At 36.9% G+C, this 20807-nt stretch overlaps 1 protein-coding gene across 1 annotated transcript; it reads left to right on the top strand.

The window, feature by feature from the left end:
- On the top strand, positions 1–14373 carry LOC114294420 (calcium-transporting ATPase 12, plasma membrane-type). The gene is made up of 2 exons (XM_082879511.1): positions 1–1850; positions 12039–14373. Exons 1-2 carry the CDS (start codon positions 453–455, stop codon positions 14109–14111), a joined length of 3471 nt encoding a protein of 1156 aa, XP_082735637.1. The 5' UTR covers positions 1–452; the 3' UTR covers positions 14112–14373.
- Positions 14374–20807: the final 6434 nt, after the last annotated feature.

The raw sequence follows: 20807 nt of genomic DNA, 5'->3' as shown, positions 1-20807 counted from the left end.
GGTTTTGAAAGCAAAGCAAAGCAGAGCGGCAAGAGAGAGATGGACGACTTTGAACTCGGAAATGAAACTTATCTTGAGGTCGTCTTTGCTTCTTTTTTATATCTTTCTATCTTTCACCTTCTTCCTATTTTCGTGTGTGAATTCTGAAAGTTCCAGACAGCTTCGAGGCTAGTTCCAGGGAGTTTCGTACCAATTTCAGAGTTGAATCTTCTATATATTTAGTAAAAACTCAAATCCTTCAACCAGACAGAAAACCCTCACTTCACTTGTTTTAACTGTAATAGTTTACTCACCCTCTCCTCCGATGATCTAAAAAACCAGCCTCTGACCGGTGACCGGATATCAAATTTGGTGCTTTCCAACCCATATTTACCGATATATAACAATCTTGTCGTTTTGGAGGATTTTGAAGTCTTGCTCCCGATACCGTTATTTAAATCTTGCTCTTGATCATGCTCCAGACCAACACCAGTGGCAGCAGCCACCACGGTTCTGATGATGATGCCGGAGGCTCTCTTCGTGCTGGCTTACTCACCACCACCACCACCACCAGCTCTTCAGATAATAGATACAGAAGGCTTTGGCAACGCGGTAATATATGTGTAGGCCTTTTGATTGCACTCAACAAGAGGCCATCACTGCCTTACGACGCTCCTCCACCACCATCACCACAACCAACAACAACTACTACATTTTCTTCTCCCTCTCTGTCTGATGATGCCGGAGGCTCTCTTCGTGCTGGCTTACTCACCACCACCACCACCACCACCACCACCACCAGCTCTTCAGCTAATAGATACAGAAGGCTTTGGCAACGCGGTAATATATGTGTAGGCCTTTTGATTGCACTCAACAAGAGGCCATCACTGCCTTACGAGGCTCCTCCACCACCATCACCACAACCAACAACAACTACTACATTTTCTTCTCCCTCTCTGTCTGATGATGCTGGTGGCTCTCTTCGTGCTGGCTTACTCACCACCACCACCACCACCACCACCAGCTCTTCAGCTAATAGATACAGAAGGCTTTGGCAACGTGGTAATATATGTGTAGGCCTTTTGATTGCACTCAACAAGAGGCCATCGCTGCCTTACGAGGCTCTTCCATCACCACCACCACAACAACCAACAACAACTACTACTACATTTTCTTCTCGCTCTCTGTCTGAAATCGTGATTGATGTCAACGAGGAGGAGGAGAAGGAGGAGGAGGAAAGGGGTGGCGCGGTCACCAGTGAGGTAGTAGATCAAGAGCAGGTTAATCGCATTGTTAAACACAAAGACTTAAAGTCTCTGAGAGACTTGGGAGGTGTTGAACAAGTGGCGATCCTGTTTAATTCTGACTTGGTCACTGGACTTTGTGCCTATGGTGATGATCTAGAAGCTTGGAACACAACAATCAACCCATTTCATGGTTTGATACACTACTTCATCAAATCCAGCAACAGTTACACTATCTTCCTTCTCTTGATCTCGGCTGCTCTGTCCCTATTAACCGAGATATTGATGGAAGGCCTTAAATACGGGTGGGCAGATGGTGTTACCATACTGGCTTCCGTGTTCGTGCTTGTCACCGTCCCTGCCGTGACTAACTTTGTCGGAGCAATGAAGCTAAAGAAGAAATTGCAAAGGAAAGAGAACAAAGTAAAAGTTACAAGAGATGGGTTGTCCCAAATTGTTGGAGTCTCAAGAATAAGGTTGGGTGATATTGTGAATTTGAAAGAGGGCGATCGGGTTCCTGCAGACGGTTTGTTTGTTGGTTCTGGTGGTGACAAGTTGGTGTTGGATGAGGTATTTGCCTCCGAAATCGATTCTGATCACAACCCTTTTCTTTTATCTGGTTTTAAGGTACGTAAACCTTGTGTTTTGTGTTATTTGTCTTTCATGTTCTTCTCGTGAATTGCATGAGTAATTCGTTTCAAGAATCAAGGTATAGAACACTGGACACACACAAAAAAAGATCTCTAGTTTTAGCCGAGTTTCATTTTTGACCATGTTTTAATTTGAACATATTTGCACTCCATTTTGGGTTGTGTCAAGTAAGGACAATAAAAATCTGAGGTTAAATTTTTAGATGGAAAACATACATGCAACTAGGGACAGAAATGGAAATTCATACTAACACTAACACACTAGACTGAGTTCACTCGCTTTTGATCAATTATTGAGTAAAGTCAACTACTCATCATCACCTACCAGCAAACCCATCGCTGCTCAGCACCTGCAACCACTCAGCCTGCCACCACCAAAGCATCACCACCCCCTCTCCATCGTTGGCTAGCACAACCAACCAGCACCACCTCTCATTCCTTCCCCGCCAATCCACATCTCCCATCCTAGCACCCAAAGCCCTCTTCCAAAATTCAAATTTGTCCCATACATACCACAACAAAATATTCTCTAAAATCTGACCCCTCTAAGAGCACAACAAACCCACATATACTTTAATTTCAAAGAATCCAAAAACTTCAAGTTTCTTTTCCTTGGTAATGGTTATATTTTCTACTTTGTTAACTTCACCAAAACCTCCAACAATCACCCACCAAAACCAAATTGTGAAAGCTTTTACAATCTATTTCTACATCAAATTCCATAAAACCCATCATTAATCCCAACGAATTCAATTCAATCCAATATTTTGAGTTAAGCAAAAGAATTGAGCACGTAGGTCAAACCCACTTCAATATATATATGCTGTGTGCATGTAATTTTTTCACTACAGTATGTTGCAGTGGATTTAATGGTTTGCTTCGGTTGTAGAGTTTGATTCTTATGGGGAATTTGAAGGTGTACTTCGTGATGGTGAGGGTTTGGTGCTGATGGTGTGGTTGTAGCGAGGGCTAATTTTGGTGGTGGTTCAAGGCGTAGGAGGTGGGTTTTGGGGTCGTACGAGGTATTGGTTTTGGTGGTGGTTCAAGGGTGGTGTGATGGGAGGTAGGTTTTATGTTGGCAGATAGGCTGTTTCGGCGGAGGTTTGGGGTGGATTTGGTACTAGTTTGAGGTTGGTGTGATGAGGTGGTGACGTGGCGGAGGTATTTTGATGGTTATTGGTGACTATGTATAGGGTGGTGACGGTTTGGAGGTGGTTGGGGTGATAAAAATGGTGGTTCAGTGGTGGTTAGTGGCTGTGGATTGTGGCGGGAGAGAGAAAGAAGATGAATTGTAGAAAGAGGAGGAGAAGACCATTATGCCTTTTGAAAGTTAGTCACGTGAGTAGCATGTGATTATTTTTCATCCAAAACTTAACTTCCCTTTTTTATTGTCTTTATTTGACATGAAAATAAAGTATAGGGGACAAATGTGTTCAAATTAAAGCCTTAGGGATTAAAATAAAACTCAAGCGAAAATTATAGGGGCCTTTGGTAAAATTTTCTATATTTTTTAAAAGTAAAACCACCTACAAATCTTGTAAAATTTTTATTCATGCATGTGTTTTCTTTCAATGTTTGGTTCTTGTACAAAAGGATTCAAAAGTTGAATGGCTTCCCGTGGAGGTTGGCAACCGGTCTTTCGTCGTCGTGGAGTGATAAAGGCTACAAGGGACTCAAAGGGAGGGAAGCTAGTTACAGTATTTGTGGACAACATCCCTGACTCAATGAATCCGAGAAGTTTGTTTCAGTTGTTTGCAAAGTTTGGCATTGTTAAGGATGTGTTTATCCCAAAGAAAAGGAGAAAGATCACTGGTTCGAGGTTTGGCTTCGTTAGGTACGATTGTTCGGTTGCAGCTGAGATGGCAGTTCAAAGAGCGGATGGACTGTGGTGTGATGATAAAGCACTGAGGGTTAAAGGGGCTGAGTTCAAGAGGGAAGATCCTGGAAAAATCAAACAGTCTGAGGGCACCAACCAGAGGGCTCAAAATATGGTTCGGAACAGTCACTGGGCTGATCACAGAGGAGGTAAGCAGACTAAGCAGGACCTTGGAGGGCCAAAATCATATGCGGAGGCAGTTGGAAAAGGGCTGGCGCAGGGTCGAGAGGAAGTGGTGGTTCACGCTTCAGAAGAGGGTAATGGGTGGCTGTATGAAAGCCTGATAATCAAGCTGCATACCTTCTTTTCCTTTACAGCTTTCAAAGAGGAATGTCAGAAGAGGGGTCTTCAGGAGGTAGTGGTGAGAGCCGGTGAAGGTAGACTTGTAATCCTAACGTTCCCATCAGTTATGGAGATGAAAAGACAGAAAGAGGTAATCAAGGAATGGATTTTTGACTGGTGTAGTTCAATGGAGGAGTGGGATCCGAGATGTAGTTTTATCCAAGAACGGTGTGTTTGGCTTAACTGCTCTGGAATTCCTTTCAATCTATGGAGTGTGACTACATTCAAAAGTATAGGGGCTGTTTGGGGAGAAGTAGTACAGGTGCATGAGGATACTATCAAGCATGTCTCTTTTTGCTGTGGGAAAATACGAGTCATCACAAAGTCCATGGAGCTTATCAATAGGACTGTTCGGTTGAGTTGTAAGGGAGTCCTGTACCCAGTAAGGGTTTATGAATGTCCTGAGTTTGTGGAGATGTCAGCGAGCAGTAAGAGCTGCTCTGTTAATGGATGGAAGATGCCCATAGGCCTTCAGGGTGAGGAGAAGAGGGATAGATATTCCAATGTTGGAGGGGATCAGAGAAGCAGCGTAGTGAAGACCAGAGGGATTGAGGTCAGGGATGATGAGGTGGCCTGCAGTGATGAGGTGGACCAATGTAGCAAGAGCATGTTACTAAGAGATGGAAGCCACATAGCAGTGCAGCCTAGGGGAGAGATGAATGGTGCAGGTTCTGATAGTCAGGTGCCAGAAACATGCTTGCTTGTTACCGAGGGGAAGGTGGAGAAACTAAACAATGGGATGAGCTGGCTGGCAGGGGAGCAGCTGCAGTTGCAGATGGAGACTCCAAGAAGAATGTTTGGGGAAGTAGTGGGTGCAGAGGATGTTGTGCCTACTGGGTTTGTTAAAAGCCTTAGTGGGTCTGATGAAATTGGGCCGAGTATCAACATTGAGGTAGTGCTAGAAGGGGCTCAGTCAAGAGGTGATCAACGTGGGCCTGCAGCTATAGAAGGGGCTCAGTCAAGAGGTGATCAACGTGGGCCTGCAGCTATAGACAATAACAGGGCGGTTGAAAGAGTCCACAGTGTTGAAGCCCAGCCCAAGCTGAATCAAAGAAGGGTGCTAGGTGGTCCAAGTAATGAAGTTGTGCAGCTAACAGTATACAAACCAGAACCGGTGGAGAGAAATGGTCGTATTCGAAAGAGGATGGGCAGCGCTGGAGGAACCAGAGGAAGGGGGAAAAGGAGAGCTCAAAGCACACAAACTTCGTTCGTATCTGGGTTCAATAGAGGAGCTGTATTGAGGGCAGCAGCTGCGGCTTTATCTCAGTCCTTGTCCAAAGAAAGTCAGGAGCGTAGGAGGAGGAAGAAGAGAGTGGAGGAAGCAAACGAAATCCTGCAGCTTGGTAACCGATTGGGGATGAGCTGTGAAGGTAAAGAGGCTGAAGTACTTCAGAGAATAGTAGAGATGGAGCAACAAGATGAAGATCGTTTGGCAAAGGAGATAGGGGGTGTGTTGGGTCCAGCGTAACCGATTAAAAGCTTGGGGTTTACTTAGGAGAGTTAATAGTTATAAATGAAGATCATGTCCTGGAATGTCAGAGGGTTGGGTAGGGCAGATAAACGACGGAGAGTTAGGCAGGTTATTCAGGATAGAAAGGTGGATGTCCTGCTTCTTCAAGAAACAAAAAAAAGTAGTGTGGATGAGTTGTTTGTTCGCTCAGTTTGGCCTTGGGAGAGGATGGCGTTTATGGCGGTTGATTCTGACGGTAGTGCTGGAGGGCTATTGAGCATATGGAATACAGAGGTGTTTCAACTAAAGGAGTGTTGCGGTCATAGAAACTTCCTGCTCTTATCAGGTGTAACTCTTAATTCCTTTGAATGTGTTTTTTTAAATGTGTATGGGCCTAATGATGTGTCTAAAAGAGCAGAGTTATGGGCCACATTTGGTAATATTAGAACTAGTTTCCATAGACCCTGGTGTATGGGAGGGGATTTTAATGTTATTAGAAATATAGAGGATAGAAGAGGCTGTGCAAGGAGAGACAGAGGAATGGTAGAATTTAATAATTTCATTGACCAAATGGAGTTGGTGGAAATTCCTTTGTTAGGCAGAAGATTTACGTGGTGTAACTCCATGGCGGGAGAGCGGTGGAGTAAGATTGATAGGTTTCTGCTGGACGTGGTATGGTTGGAAAAGTTCAGGTTTCAGATGTGGGGTCTTCCCAGAGTGGTATCTGATCACTGCCCACTTCTGTTGATGGAAGATGAGAGGAATTGGGGGCCTAGACCATTTAGGTTCCTTAATGCTTGGACATTGCACCCAGGTTTCAGTTCAGTAGCTCAAAAAGCATGGTCGAAGAATCAAGTTCAAGGCTGGGCTGGTTATAGACTGCAAAGAAAGTTAGGTGGTTTGAAAGTGGAACTGAAAAAATGGAACAGTGAAGTGTTTGGTCTGGTAGAAGAACAACTAAAAAAAGCAGAGGAGGAGTTACATGAACTCGACCTGTTAGCAGAGTCTAGGGAGTTGACATCCGATGAGATTGAATCCAGAAGGGAGACAAAACATTTGGTTTGGAAGCTTAGAAAAAGAAAGGACTGGCTATGGTTCCAAAAGTCTAGGTTGAAATGGGCCCAACTTGGGGATAAGAACACAAGGTACTTTCACATTTGTGCTAGTAAGAGGCAAAGAAGCAATCTGGTGGACTCACTGGTAGTTAATGGGGTTAGAATTGAAGATCCGGAGCTTGTGCGGCTTGAAGTGGTCAGATACTTCTCAAAGGCTTTTGCTGAAGAGTGGCCATCCAGACCCAAGTTGGCTGGACCCTTTGTATCAATTAGTAATGCTCATAGAGTGGAGGTTCTTGAACCCGAGTTTACAATGGAAGAAGTCTGGGAAGCAGTGAAAGAATGTGACGGGAATAAAGCTCCCGGGCCGGATGGATTCAACATGGCATGTATTCAGAAATGTTGGAAGTTCATGAAGAATGACTTGTTTGACTTTATGAAGGAATTCTACCATCATGGGAATCTGGTTAGAGGACTAAATAGTTCCTTCATCACACTTGTCCCAAAAAAAGAGTGTCCCAAAGGTTTGTCAGACTATCGACCTATTAGTCTGGTGGGGGTTGCCTATAAAATATTATCAAAGGTGCTCTCGCGGAGGTTGAAGAAGGTGTTACCAGAAGTCATCAGTGAAGTTCAGACAGCTTTTTTAGGTGGAAGAAATATTTTTGATGGGGTCATGATTGCTAATGAGGTTGTGGATTGGTGGAAGAAGTCAAATGGGAAGGGAGTTATTATAAAGCTTGACTTTGAAAAAGCTTATGATTCAATTAATTGGGAGTATCTACTCTCCATGATGGCAAATTTAGGGTTTGGAGAAAGGTGGATTAGATGGATCAAAACCTGTGTTACCACAACTAGAGTTTCTGTCTTAGTTAATGGTTCTCCCACGAATGAATTCTGCCCCCAAAAGGGATTGCGACAGGGCGATCCGCTGTCACCTTTTTTGTTCAATGTTGCAGCAGAAGGGTTGAATATGTTGTTGGAAAGGGCCAAGAGATTGGGTGTAATAAAAGGAGCTACTGTTGGATCTACAGGGTTGAAATTATCACACCTCCAGTTTGCAGATGATACTCTCTTATTTTGTGCAGCAGAGTTGGAGGAGATTGTTAATGTTAAAAGAATCCTTAGATGCTTTGAGGTGATGTCAGGGCTGACAATTAATTTTCATAAAAGTGTGGTGTGTGGTGTAGGCATCAGTGATGATCAGGTTCAGGTACTTGCCTCGTCTATGCAGTGTGTAACTCAGAAGTTACCTATCAAGTATTTAGGTTTACCTCTTGGTGCAAACCCTAGAAGAACAAAAACTTGGCAAAATGTGGTGGATAAGGTTAGGTCCAGGTTAGCGCTTTGGAAAAGGAAGCTATTGTCTTTTGCTGGTAGGCTAACATTGGTCAAATCAGTTATGGATAGTTTACCAGGGTACTATATCTCCATTTTCAAGTTGCCCAAAGGAATAGCAAAGGAAATTGATAAGTTGAAGGCTGCTTTTTTATGGGGCAGTTCTGAGTTTCGGAGGAAGATTCATATGGTTAAGTGGACGGATGTAACACTTAGCAAAGATAAGGGAGGGCTGGGTATAAGGAAGGCTAAGGAATCAAATGACTGCTTGTTACTAAAGTGGTGGTGGAGGTATGGGGTGGAGGATGAGTCACTGTGGAAGAGGGTGATTGTTAGCAAGTATGGGGCTGATGGAGGCAGGTGGCTACCACTACAGAATGGGGAAGGCAAGGAATCTGTTGTGTGGAGTGATATCCTGAGTGTGGCTGCATTAAATCCTGAGTTGTTCCAATTTTTTGCCTCTAAATTCCAGATTGTGGTAGGAAATGGGAGGAGGATTCTGTTTTGGCATGATAGGTGGTGCATGAATTTGAAGTTGAAAGAGGAATTTCCTAGGTTATTCAGGCTTTCTATGGAGAAAGAAGAAAAGCTTAGTTACTTTATGCAGAGGAGGGATAGGGATGGTCCTTGGAGGCTACAGTTTAGAAGATCCCTGTTTTCTTGGGAGGAAGAGGAGGTCGGAAAGTTGCAAGAGTTAACTAAGGATGTCCCTAGGTTGAATGAAAATCTGTGTGATGGGGTAAAGTGGACAGCATCTGCGTCTGGTGTGTTCACAGTGGCATCTGTGAGATCTTGGCTTCAGAAAAATTCTGGATCTAGCTTACAGGTTCCTAAGATGCTATGGAATAATCTGGCACCTCCTAAAGCCCAATTCTTGTGTTGGCTGGCTTGGAGAGGAAGGGTAAAAGCTGCAGTTGTTCTGCAAAGACTAGGAGTGTTAGGGGGTAATGCAAATGTTGCCTGTCCTTTCTGTCTTGCCGCAGAAGAATCAGTAGATCATCTGTTTGTGCAGTGTCCTCAAATATGGAAGGTTTGGGGAAAGTTGATGCAGTGGTGGAACTTATGCTGGGTCTCTCCTGCTACAGTGGATGGAGTTCTTTCTTGGTGGTTGGGAACTAAGCATAGGAAACTAGTGAAGAAAATCTGGATGCTGGTCCCAGTGGCAATGCTGTGGTCAACCTGGAGGCTTCGGAATGAGATTGTGTTCAAGGGTCACTTACCAGATATGGTGGAGCTTGGTGAGGTAGTTAAAGTGAGGGTGGGGTACTGGGTGCGAGCTTCACTGCCTTCTGTCAATTACTCAGTGCATCACATAGTGGAGAACCTGAGTCAGGTGCTGGTATGCATCTGAGAACATGCGGATCATGTATGCTGTGTTGTGGTGTCTATGGGGAGTTACTGCTACTACTGTAGGTAGTGTTGGCTGCTATTGAGGTGCATTATGCTGTTGTTGGGTTCTTGAAATCTCCTTCAGCTGAGATTTCTTTGTTGATCAATTCCTGCCTCTTTGCTTTGTTTTGTTCTGTGGGTTCTTTGCTTTGGATTGGTCCCTCACCAATGCCCTTGCATTGCCCTGCCTTGTTGATGTTTTTGCATGTTTTATGCTTTTTCTCATCAATAAAGCTTTTATTTTGCTGATCAAAAAAAAAAAAATGTTTGGTTCTTGTACTGTTAGATTTTATTTATGCATGTGTTTTCATTCAATGTTTAGTTTCTGTTAGATCTATGGATTTGTTTGTGATTCTTTCCTTTTGTGTTGTTCATAATATGTAGTCTTGATCTAATCCTATCGTTTGATTAATTTTCTTTTAAATTTCTCCATGAAAATGGCTCCTGAATCAAAGCTTTGAAATTTGGAATTTCAATCAGGTAGAATGAATAGTTGTGTAAATTAATCAGTATTTTTTTTTTTAATCAGTAAAATAAAATTTATTGATGAATTATATAGTACAAGTTGTACAACAAAAATACATAAATAAAAGTAATTGAAAAGGCATCTTTAAGAAGCAAATGTCAACTAGGTTGTTATACGTATCGAGCCAAACAACTGCGAGATCCCAAAACAAGCCAAACCAAGTTTGGCAAGACAACAACACTAAAAAGAAAACACCCAATTAACAAAACAGACATCAGCACTTTCTGATTCGCCATCAGCTATTGGAAAATGTAAATTGACCAGTTGGTTGGTGCTTATCTTTTAATCTTTATTTTCATTTTGAATACTGCATATATTTTTATAGCTTGGTGAAACTGGAAATTAAATAAAACTAAATAGAGGTGTACAAAGTTCAGTAACCTCTTCTATCAGTTAGTCATCAAAAGACAAAATGGAAGAAAAAGATAAGGGCACTCCTTTATTCGAAAGAACTTTGCTTCCATGTTCTTCGATCTGTCCGTTTATTTAAATAAGTAAATTACACTTTGTCTCTTTTATATTTAGCTATTTTCTCATTGGACCGAAAATGAAACATTAACAGTTACGTAGTATAAAAATATTTTATTATCAGCAATGATTCAGAACATTAATTTTGGTACTATAATAGAGCACTAATAACTTGGCAAGGGAGGAAAAAAAAAACAAACAAACAAACAAACCAAGACCAAAACCTAGTGGTGATACTTTAGTTCAAAGCATAACAGTAGGTGGGATCCACTGTCAGCTCATTAGAGCTAGCGTTAGAACTCATGAATTAGAGCTTCAAAGCATTTTTCTTTTATTATATATAATTTACATGTCTGACACAATCTTAACCCCCAATATAATATATTTTTGAGTTAAATTCATTTTACTCCCTCATGATTTGGGACTAAATCAATTTACCCCCTATGCTTCAAATATAGTCGGAAAACCTAGTGGTGATACTTTAGTTCAAAACACAATTTTTTGAATTAAAATACCACCGTTAAGTTTTCCATCCAAATTAACGGAAGGTATATTAACCAGTTCTGTTGGATCAAAGATACACACCCTCTGAGGCTCTTACCAATCCTCTTTGATCGAAGAGTGGTATCTATAGTAGTATTGTCATAGTATTGTGTTTATGGTAATGATGCCCCGAGTACAAGTTTAGTCTTGGCTTATTCTGTTTTGTGATTGTTAGGTCCTTGTTAGTTCAGCCAACACACACTTATTCAGTTTGTAATCGGTGTTTTGTTTTGTTATGGATCGCTTGAGCGATGGAATGATCGCTCAAGCGAAGAATCCCATCTCCCAGAAGTTTAACTAGTCTACAAAAGTATTGAGAAGGTTTCAATGTTCGCTCGAGCGAACTTGTTGGTGGCTCCAGCGAAGTCATTAATAAATTTCACACATATGTGACATACTGCTCGAGTGACCATTCCATGGCTCAAGCGATCTTCGCGCCCCTGTTCTCTATAAAGCTGTGTGAAAGATAGATCTTAGGGTTACATCTGCCAGGGCATATTCTTGAGAACTAGGGTGAGTTTATCTCATGATCTAAATAGTTTACATCAAAGTGTTGATTGATCATTTATTTCAAAGATTTCTTGTTTGGTGGATTCCGAAGATTCGGGTGTGATGGCTTTAAAGGAGTTTGAAGCAGCTCGTTGTCATGGATTCGGCGTGAGTGTTGTAGATTCAACATCAGACTAATCAATTCCGAGATGAAGGTGTTGGTGAAAGAGGCACAAGTTGTTGAAGACAATTTTACCGAGTGTAGGGTAAATTGTTTTGTATTCTTTTGAATTTTCATTCTTCATAGTGGATTGATTAGTGGCGTTTTACCCGTGATTTTTTATCACAATTGAAGGTGTTCCAACTGTAATTTTTTCTATATAAAATTTTGTGTCGATTTATTAATTGTAAAACAACAATTTAAATCACTTTTGTACGTATTAGATAATTTAGATTGTTAGTTTTGCTTGTTTAGAAATTGTTACAATTAAATCTGCTTTATATCACGAATTACTTAGGTTTTTAGTGTTATCAATACTATAATAATTTTCTCAAATTTAGTTTATCTTGTGATTTGTCATCATTAATTGCACTGGAATTAGAAATGAGTGAACAGAGCGTTCAAATCTGGTCTGTGTGTGATAAACACACTCATAGGACTCTCTCTTATATTTTCTTTGATCCAACAGGTTCTTCGGGGGAATGGTCGCATGATTGTGACATCTGTCGGCACCAACACAGTGATAGGAAAGATGATGAGCATGGTGAACGATGGTGATGATCCAAACAATGAAACCCTTTTGCAAACTCGAATCGAAAGGCCAATCAAATATGCAGATAAGATTGGTTTGTGTATCTCTATTCTCATCACTGTTGTGGTGCTCTTACGATTTTTGCGTAGAAACCATGTTGAACACAATTTTGAACGCCCGGAACTAAAGGGGAACTTCCATATTGAAAAGCTGATGAAAATGTTTGAGAGAATTCTTTTGAGGCCGCGAGGCTTGGTTTGTGTTTTAACAACTACTCTCACTGCGGTGGTGCTAGGGTTTCAAAATGGGGTCTCCCTAGCCATTACCCTCTCCCTCTCTTACTGGAACCAAAAGGTATCTGATCATGCCAACCCTCAAACTCTATCGGCTTGTAGCACCATCGGCTTCAGCACTGTCTTCTGCATTGATTTATCTGGTGGGGTACTGTTTGACCAGATGAAGGTTGACAAGTTCTTTGTTGGTGAAAAAGAAATTGACACCGGGGAAGAATCCAACACATCAAAAGTTGCTCTTGAGGCTTTGCAGCAGGAAATTGGTATGTACAATCTTGTGCCCGAAAGTGGCCGATTATGTGAGGCTGTGTTGGCTGCAGTGGCTATGGAGTCCAGGGAAATGAGGTTCAATGAGAAGAATGAAGATAATGAGAAAATTATGCACTTGCGTTGGAGAAGATCGGCACACACTATATTAAGAAAGTGCTCACACTACTATGACTATGAAGGAACAAGCCATGCCTTGGATTGTAATCATAGATGTAAGTTTGAGAAACTGATTAAAGATATGGAGGAGAGTGGCCTTCATCCCATTGCATTTGCTTACCAAACAACATATGTTGAGCAAATTAGAGAAGATGGGTTGATCTTGCTAGCACTAGTTGGTGTTAAGTTCAAAGAAGAAACAGAATCAGCCATGGAAGATTTCAGAAGAGCAGGAGTAAGTATCAACTTCATGATGGGGGATGAGCTAGGCCATCCTCATGAAGCTGAAGACAAACTTCTCTTGATACGGTACTTGAAAGACAAAGGCCACGTGGTTGCTTTCTTTGGAGGATTGACTGCAAGTGACACTCCAGCTTTAAAAGAAGCCGATGTAGGGATCACCAAAGAAACTCAGAGCACTGAAATGGCCACAGAGAGCTGTGACATTATCCTTTTAGGCTGTGCAGGGTTATCCTCTGTAACCCAATTGTTGAAGCATGGTAGATGTGTTTACCATAACCTTCAGAAATTCATTGTACTTCAGCTCACTACTTGCATTTCTGGGATACTAATTACATCTATCTCAACAATGTCTCATGGAGAATCTCCAATCACAGCAATTCAATTGGTTTGGGCGAACTTAATTGTCTGTATGCTAGGTGGCATAATGATGACGACGGAGCCTCCAACTCAGGGACTAATGGCTCATCAACCACAACCTGAAAGGACAAAATCAATCATGAGCAAGGTCATGTGGAGAAACTTTACAGTTCAAGTTGTTTACCAGACCATTATTTTGCTAGCATTTCAGTTTGAAGGACAACAATCAAAACACATCCTGGAACAGAACGTAATCAAAACCATGATCTTCAACACTTTCATCCTGTGCCAGATCTTCAATGTGTTCAATGCCATGGAATTGGAAAAGAAGGAAATTTTTGTGGTTGTGATTCAGTCCTACTACTTCTTGGCATCTGTAGGGGTTGTTCTGGCTTTGCAAGTGCTATGGATTGAGCTCGGGACAATTCTAACCAATTACGCGAGGTTGAATTGGGCTCAGTGGGCATTCTGTTTCCTCTTCTCTGCACTTTCATGGGGGTTTGATCGAATCTTGAAATTTCTCTGTCTCTTCCTCAGCAAACCGTCTGTCCGCTCAGTGAGTTCACAGATAGTGTTCCCAGCTAGGACACATACACCACATCTCCCTTTGATGGGCTTCATGTTTTCTATGATATTGTTATTCTCTTTTAAGTATTATTTCAATTCGGACATCGCCTGGACTATGCGCTAGTCCCTGTACTGAGAAAGATGAGTTTTCGGAATAACCACTAGTCTAGTTGGTGGGTAGGTGAGGTATTGTGTTAGATAATTGGAAAACATGAAGAGACATATTAAATGATAATTGGTTAGAGAGTACAGACACGTGGTACTTCACGACTATTAAATAATTTCCCCTAGTTTAGTTAGTTTGTATATATCAGTTAGTTTGTAATGTATATATCACTGCAATTCCTTCCTATATATCATCTATATCTATCTATCTAAATGCTCAATCCAAATTTCTTAATTTTTTAATTTAAAAAAGTTATTAATAAATCACATACTAACACTTTCTTTTTTAAACAAAGAATGCATTTTTTATTCTTAAAATCATTGATTCCTTACCATCAAACAAGGAAGAGTTTTCCAATTAAGAAAAATAATTAATAAATCACACACTCGAAAAATGAGTTTTTTAATTAAAAAAATTAATAAATAACACATTCAAAAATATTTTGTCGTAAAATATTTTCTATTAAAATATTTTAAATTCTTCACCCTCAAGCATAAAATAATTTGTATAATTAAATCTCGGAACATGTTTTTTTATTTTTTATTTTTTTATTTTTTTTCTCTCACTATGGCTAATCTACTAACATATATATGAGACCTTATTATTCAGTAAACATTAATAGAATTTCTTTAAGGTTCAAACTCTCAACTCTTTTTTTTTTTTAATTTAAATTTTTTAATAACAAAAATACTAAGTTTCATTATGTGTTGCATTTTAATTAGTTCATAATTAAATTAATGGAGTTTTATATTAAACCCTTAAATTATGCTACCATAATTACCATTTCAAATTACTTAATTTATGATTAGCATACCAAATTTATTTTCAAAATTTCTTCCCTAAGATTGCCTTAATGCATGATTTTGATACATTCGTATACACACATATGGAAAATAAATAATTTTTTAACATGGCTTGGGCTTCTCTCTAGTCCATCATCGGACTGGAGAGGTGGCATTGGGCCTTGTGCCCTCCATTTTGAGTCCCATTTTGATAATTTAAACTATTTATATTTTAGGATTCGTCGAGTATATCATTTCTGTAAAAAATCAAGTCGATTAGATAACGATAACCATGCATTTGTATCAGTTTTGTATGGAAAAAAATGAATGATGAGAAAATAAATAGTACATAAGAAATTGATCCAAACAAGTGATTTCCGTTATCTGATCGGCTTGATTTTTTGTAGGGATAATGTACTCAACGAATTCTAAAATTTAAACGGTTCGGAACATCAAAATGAGGCCCCAAAATTGGCCCATTGAATGTGTAATCCGATATTATAACTCACAAACTGACTCATTCCGGTCATGAATTGATAAATTATGATATAATTTATACATAATGTTTAAATTTATTAATATCAAATATTTTTACTAAGATTAAAGCTAAAATATGACATAATTTAGGTCGGGTCTATCTTAGAAATTTTTTTAATATATGAATATATGTAACTAGTTATTTCATAGTGTTAACATAAATATATAATTTTTTATCTAAGTTCAAATTTTTTAATAGATATACATAAAATATGTTCATATTTGAATGTTTAATCCGATATTATAACCCCCAAACTAGCTCATACCGGTCATGAATCGATAAAGTTTGATATAATTTATACATAATGATTAAATTTATTATTATCAAATATTTTTACTTAGATTAAAGTTAAAATATGACATATAATTTAGGGAAGCTCTATCTTAGATAATTTTTTAATATATAAATATATGTAACTATTTATTTCACAGTGTAACATAAATATATAATTTTTTACCTAAGTTCAATTTTTTTAATAGATATGCATAAAATATGGTCATATTTCATTTAAAAAATAAAAATACTTGTATATATTTATTTACCAATTTAATAAACAAATAAGTCAAATAATTCATAAGTTGGGCATAGACCATGACAATTTTAATGATTAGGTGAACATTATATTGGCATAAATATATAAGTTAATCATGTGTAATTCTGATAAAAATAAATAAAACTTAATTGATTATAAATCGTTTTTACTACATATTTTAGATAAATTTTATATTATTATTTAATTTTAAAACTATTTTTTGATTATTTATTTATACTCATGCATAGCACTACCAAGGCCACTTTATCTACTCTTAACACAAAATAAAAATAAAACTAACTGAGATTTTAAAAAGAAAAGTGATTTTTTTTTTATTTAGTAGTTTCAGAGAACGAAAATTGCTAAAATTTATAGGTTATTGATACAAAATAAAACTAAAATGAAACTAATTAAGATTTTAAAAAAAAAAAGTGATACTATTTTTTTTTTATTTAGTAGTTTCAGGAAAAAAAAATTTTGTTGAAATTTATAGGTTATTGACACAAAATAAAATTAAGAAATAAAAAGGTGATCCCTTGAATTTTTTTTATTTTTTTTTTATTTAAGTAGCTTTAGAATACAAAAATTGTTAAAAATTATTAGTAGTAGACACAAAATAGAGTTAAAATTTGTATAATGAGATATCATAAATGCTTATTTTTAACTATACAAAATTTAAATTTAAAAAAATTATAGTGACCATTTAATTCTTACCTAATTTTTAACTTACTGCACCTCAGTTCTTATTTTTGAGATTTTTATTAAAAAAAATTAAAAATTATAGGTGAGATTTCACTCTTATCTAATTTTTAAATTACTACCCTCTTTTGTTCTTCTACTATTAGAGTTATATTAGATTTTTTTTTTTTTAGGTTTATCTTATTTTATTTTTGAATTTTTAAATTTCAACTTGATTTATTTTTTTCAACCTTCATTTGATGTTTACTGAATTTCTCTCTACCTCATTTTTCTAGAATTTATTTAATTTTTTTCTTTCTATATTCTTATAATTCATCCTCAAATTTAAATTTGATTTTTTTTTATCTTTATTATATATTTATAGAATCCACTCTCGTCCTTAATTTTCAGTTGAATTTATTTTTTTTTCAAAAATTTATCTAATTTTCTCTTTCTATATTCATCTTCAAATTTAAAGTTAATTTTTTTTTTATATTTATCTTATATTTATAGAATTTCACTCTTACTCTTCCTTTTCAATTGAGTTTATTCAATTGAATGTATTTCAAAAAAATTAATTAGTCCTATATATTTATATAAATATAGTAAAAACACTCAAATCTATTATTTAAATATCCATCTAAATTTATATTATAATATTTAATTAATTTTTAATATATTTTGTATTATTTATAATATTTTATTATTTGTCCGTGCATAGCATAAATTTTACGCTCATTATAAATATATGTAGAGGGGTTTGTAATGTTCAAGATTTTTGTATAACCAAACACCATGCAATTGGCAATCAACCTAGGATACCATAAACCAACTCCAAACAATGCTTATTGGTGCAACTGAACATGATCTTAAGATATTTTAAGGAACAAGGGAAGAGTATAAAATTATTCTGGGCCTCCTCATCTCTTAATGGATTGGTTCAGAAAGTTAGTTAAAAATTAATTTTTTAATTTTTTTAAATTGATTTTTTAAAAAAAATATGTAAAAGTTGAGAAAATGATATGATCCATAGATTAAAAATTGACTTTTGAATTGTTACGTCCTTTCCAAAAGAGGCCTATATCTCTAACTTCTCTCTAGATTTTCCATCTCATTTTCTTGCTACCCAAACATCACATCTTGCTCCACCCTTGCACCACAACCTCAACCCATCACCACCACCACCGTCCACCTTAATCTCACGTGAAAAAGCTCCGGCCAACCATCTCGTTCTCTTTACGCGATTAGCCCCAAATCAAGCTCAAACTCTAAATTTTATCTCTTCAAGATCAAGGCTTGGGTTTGTGTTTCATGATGCAATAGACGCCTATAGTTGGTAAGAATCTCTCTACAAAGTTTAGTTTAAGGTTATACATATTTTGATTCAAAGATGATGATTTTTAAATCTATCATGATTTGGGTTTGATTGTTGAGTTTTATGCTTTCAATTAGTTTCTATGGATGTTTTTGCATGTAGAAAAGCTATTGATTTGATGATTGATTTGGAGATCGGAATTAGGGTTATTCTAGGGTTTGAATGTGATGTAAAGATTTGAGATTTTGGTGTTAGGAAATTTATATGTTGGAATTGATTTGAGAAATTGTAAATTGAGGATCTTTATGTATTATGAATGATGCTAGAGGAATTTTATGAATTATTGAGGTAAATTATCCAACTTGATGGGTTTATGGAAAAGTAAATTTTTAACTTTTGGAGTTTTATAGATGATGATGTTTTGCATATAAATTGATTGGATATGATTACTCAAAATTCTAAGGATGGAGTTGGACAATTTATTTTATTTGGGTATCTTAAGAGGAGGTCAGAGGAGTTCATATTATATTTAGGTTCAACTTTATAAATGTTGCATCATTCTTGAAGTATTATCCTAATTTCTAGTATCTTCTATTAATTGCTAGGTCTGGTGAAAGCATTTTTACTCCTCATTAGATTCGTAGATTTTCAACTAACCATTTTGGCTTTTTGGAGGTGAGTATACTTACCATGGAAATTCACGTTACCTCTATTTGAAATACAAAGTTTGAAAATATTTTTAATTAAAGGAAGTGAATGAATTAAATTACATGTTTTATCATGATATGAGTACATATTGAAAAATTTATAAATTTATTGAGGTCAAAAGTTGAGTTTAAATAAATGATTACATTTGTATAATGAAACATCAATTTTTCTGTAAGATTTATTTAAGTTGAGTCTTTCAAATTTTGTGATGATGATAATGGAATGACAACGAAACGTTATGTGAAAATATTTCTTTTTATTGATCATATAATCGAATATAGCCTATGGGGCCACAAAGGCTGAAATGCTTTGGGGTCTTAGGAACCAAAATGTTGTTTTAAGGACCATAAGAGTCATTGTACATAAGGGGTCCTGGGGACCGAAATATTAACATGAGGATTAAAGTTCTATGATGACACGAGTTATATATGTTCCTATGGACATCTTTTGGATAACGGTACCGTCATCACTTAAGTCGCAAGGTAATACGACCCAAAGGCTATGTAATGGATTGTATGATGGATACGAGATTTTAATGTATTGAAAAGTTGATTTTTGTTTTAATCCCTTTATTTCAAATGTATTCTACCGCACTACAATATTCTTTAAAAAATCTCAATAATGGTTTATGCAAAGTTTTTGCTATGTATTAATTTCATTACAATTAAGCTCTTATATAAATTACCTTTATTGTTGACCCATTGGGAAAGAACAAGTTTTACAACTCCATGGGATTGGTATACTTATTGGGCTCTAGCTCATTTTTTTTAAATTAAAACTTTTTTAGATTCCTAGACTATAGTGTAGCTCACCTCAACTTGGAAGCTTAAATTTTTTGAAGGATCAAAGGAGGCCATTTTGTAGTTGAGGTTTTGCATAGGGTCACTTTAGGATTTAGCTTTATCTTTTGTATTTTGAAGGAAGCTGATTTGTAAATATTGTTGATTATGAAGTTTGATGTAAAGATGGATTCATGTTGGTGTTATTAGGAAAAGATACATGAGAACAAATTTAGAGGCATGATGATATTATTTGTACTTGAATGGATCAACTAGTATATAATAGTTGATTGAAAGGTTTTATGCACTATTGATGATGTAAATATATGGATTGTACAGGAGATTATTGTGTACAAGTATTATAATACTTGAGGTTTGCCCTCTTAGCATGGTTTGCCTTGCCGAAATTGGGTTGTGATAAGGTTACATGGTTATTTGGGTAGGCATTCTTGAGTCTGTATATAAAAGCATTGTGGCACAATGAATGGTGGAAATGCAGAATCCATCACTGCAGTAAATGTCTTTAATTGTAATGCTTTTGTACCCCCCTCCCCCCTCCCCCCCCCTCCAAAAAAAAAAAAAAAAAAAAAAATCATAGAAGGGAAATGTCAAAAACTGCTCTTAGGGTTGTTGTTAGTGTTGGAATGTGTACAAATGTATTGAAATATGTAAAAAAATATATAAAAATGTTTTGAGATATGTGAAATATGCACTGAGATTGTAAATATTTTGACATTATAGAGTCCTTATTGACAGTTAGTAGAACCCATCATAGAAATACATATAGAATTGCTAAAATTTCATAGTGTTGTTGAAGTTATCAGCCAATAGGTTGGATCAATGTTGATATAATTTCAGTACTACTATAAACTCAAAAAAGTACAAAAAAATTTATCCAAAATAAGCAATCAATGGTCTACATTCATTGTAGGTGTGTTTCACATCTCACTAACTTCAGATTTACACCGCACAAACTTTTAAGGTAAGATTTGGAGTAAATTTCATTTCATGATCCATAGCATTTTTGATATAATATTACTAGCCTAAACTAGTGCTTATCTTAATACTAAATTTGTCACTCTTGGGTGTTCACCTCATTTTTTGCTATCATCTTAATCTTTTAACAATATTACATACTCATAAAAATTACTTAAAAAAGTAAAGCAATAGATCACGTTTATTGTGGGTACGAGCCACATGACACTAATTTTAAATCTATAACTATAGACACTCTATTTTTTACCGCCTGTAAGACTTGGGCGCTTTGTTCTGTGCACTCGATGATGGAAGTTACATTTTGTGTGATTCGACTTCTCAACGAA

Source organism: Camellia sinensis, chromosome 7, assembly GCF_055761805.1.
Source record: "Camellia sinensis isolate YWXY chromosome 7, ASM5576180v1, whole genome shotgun sequence".
NCBI classification, from domain to species: domain Eukaryota; kingdom Viridiplantae; phylum Streptophyta; class Magnoliopsida; order Ericales; family Theaceae; genus Camellia; species Camellia sinensis.
The sequence above is the reverse complement of the archived record's forward strand: the minus strand, read 5'-3'. Positions and strand labels throughout refer to the sequence as shown.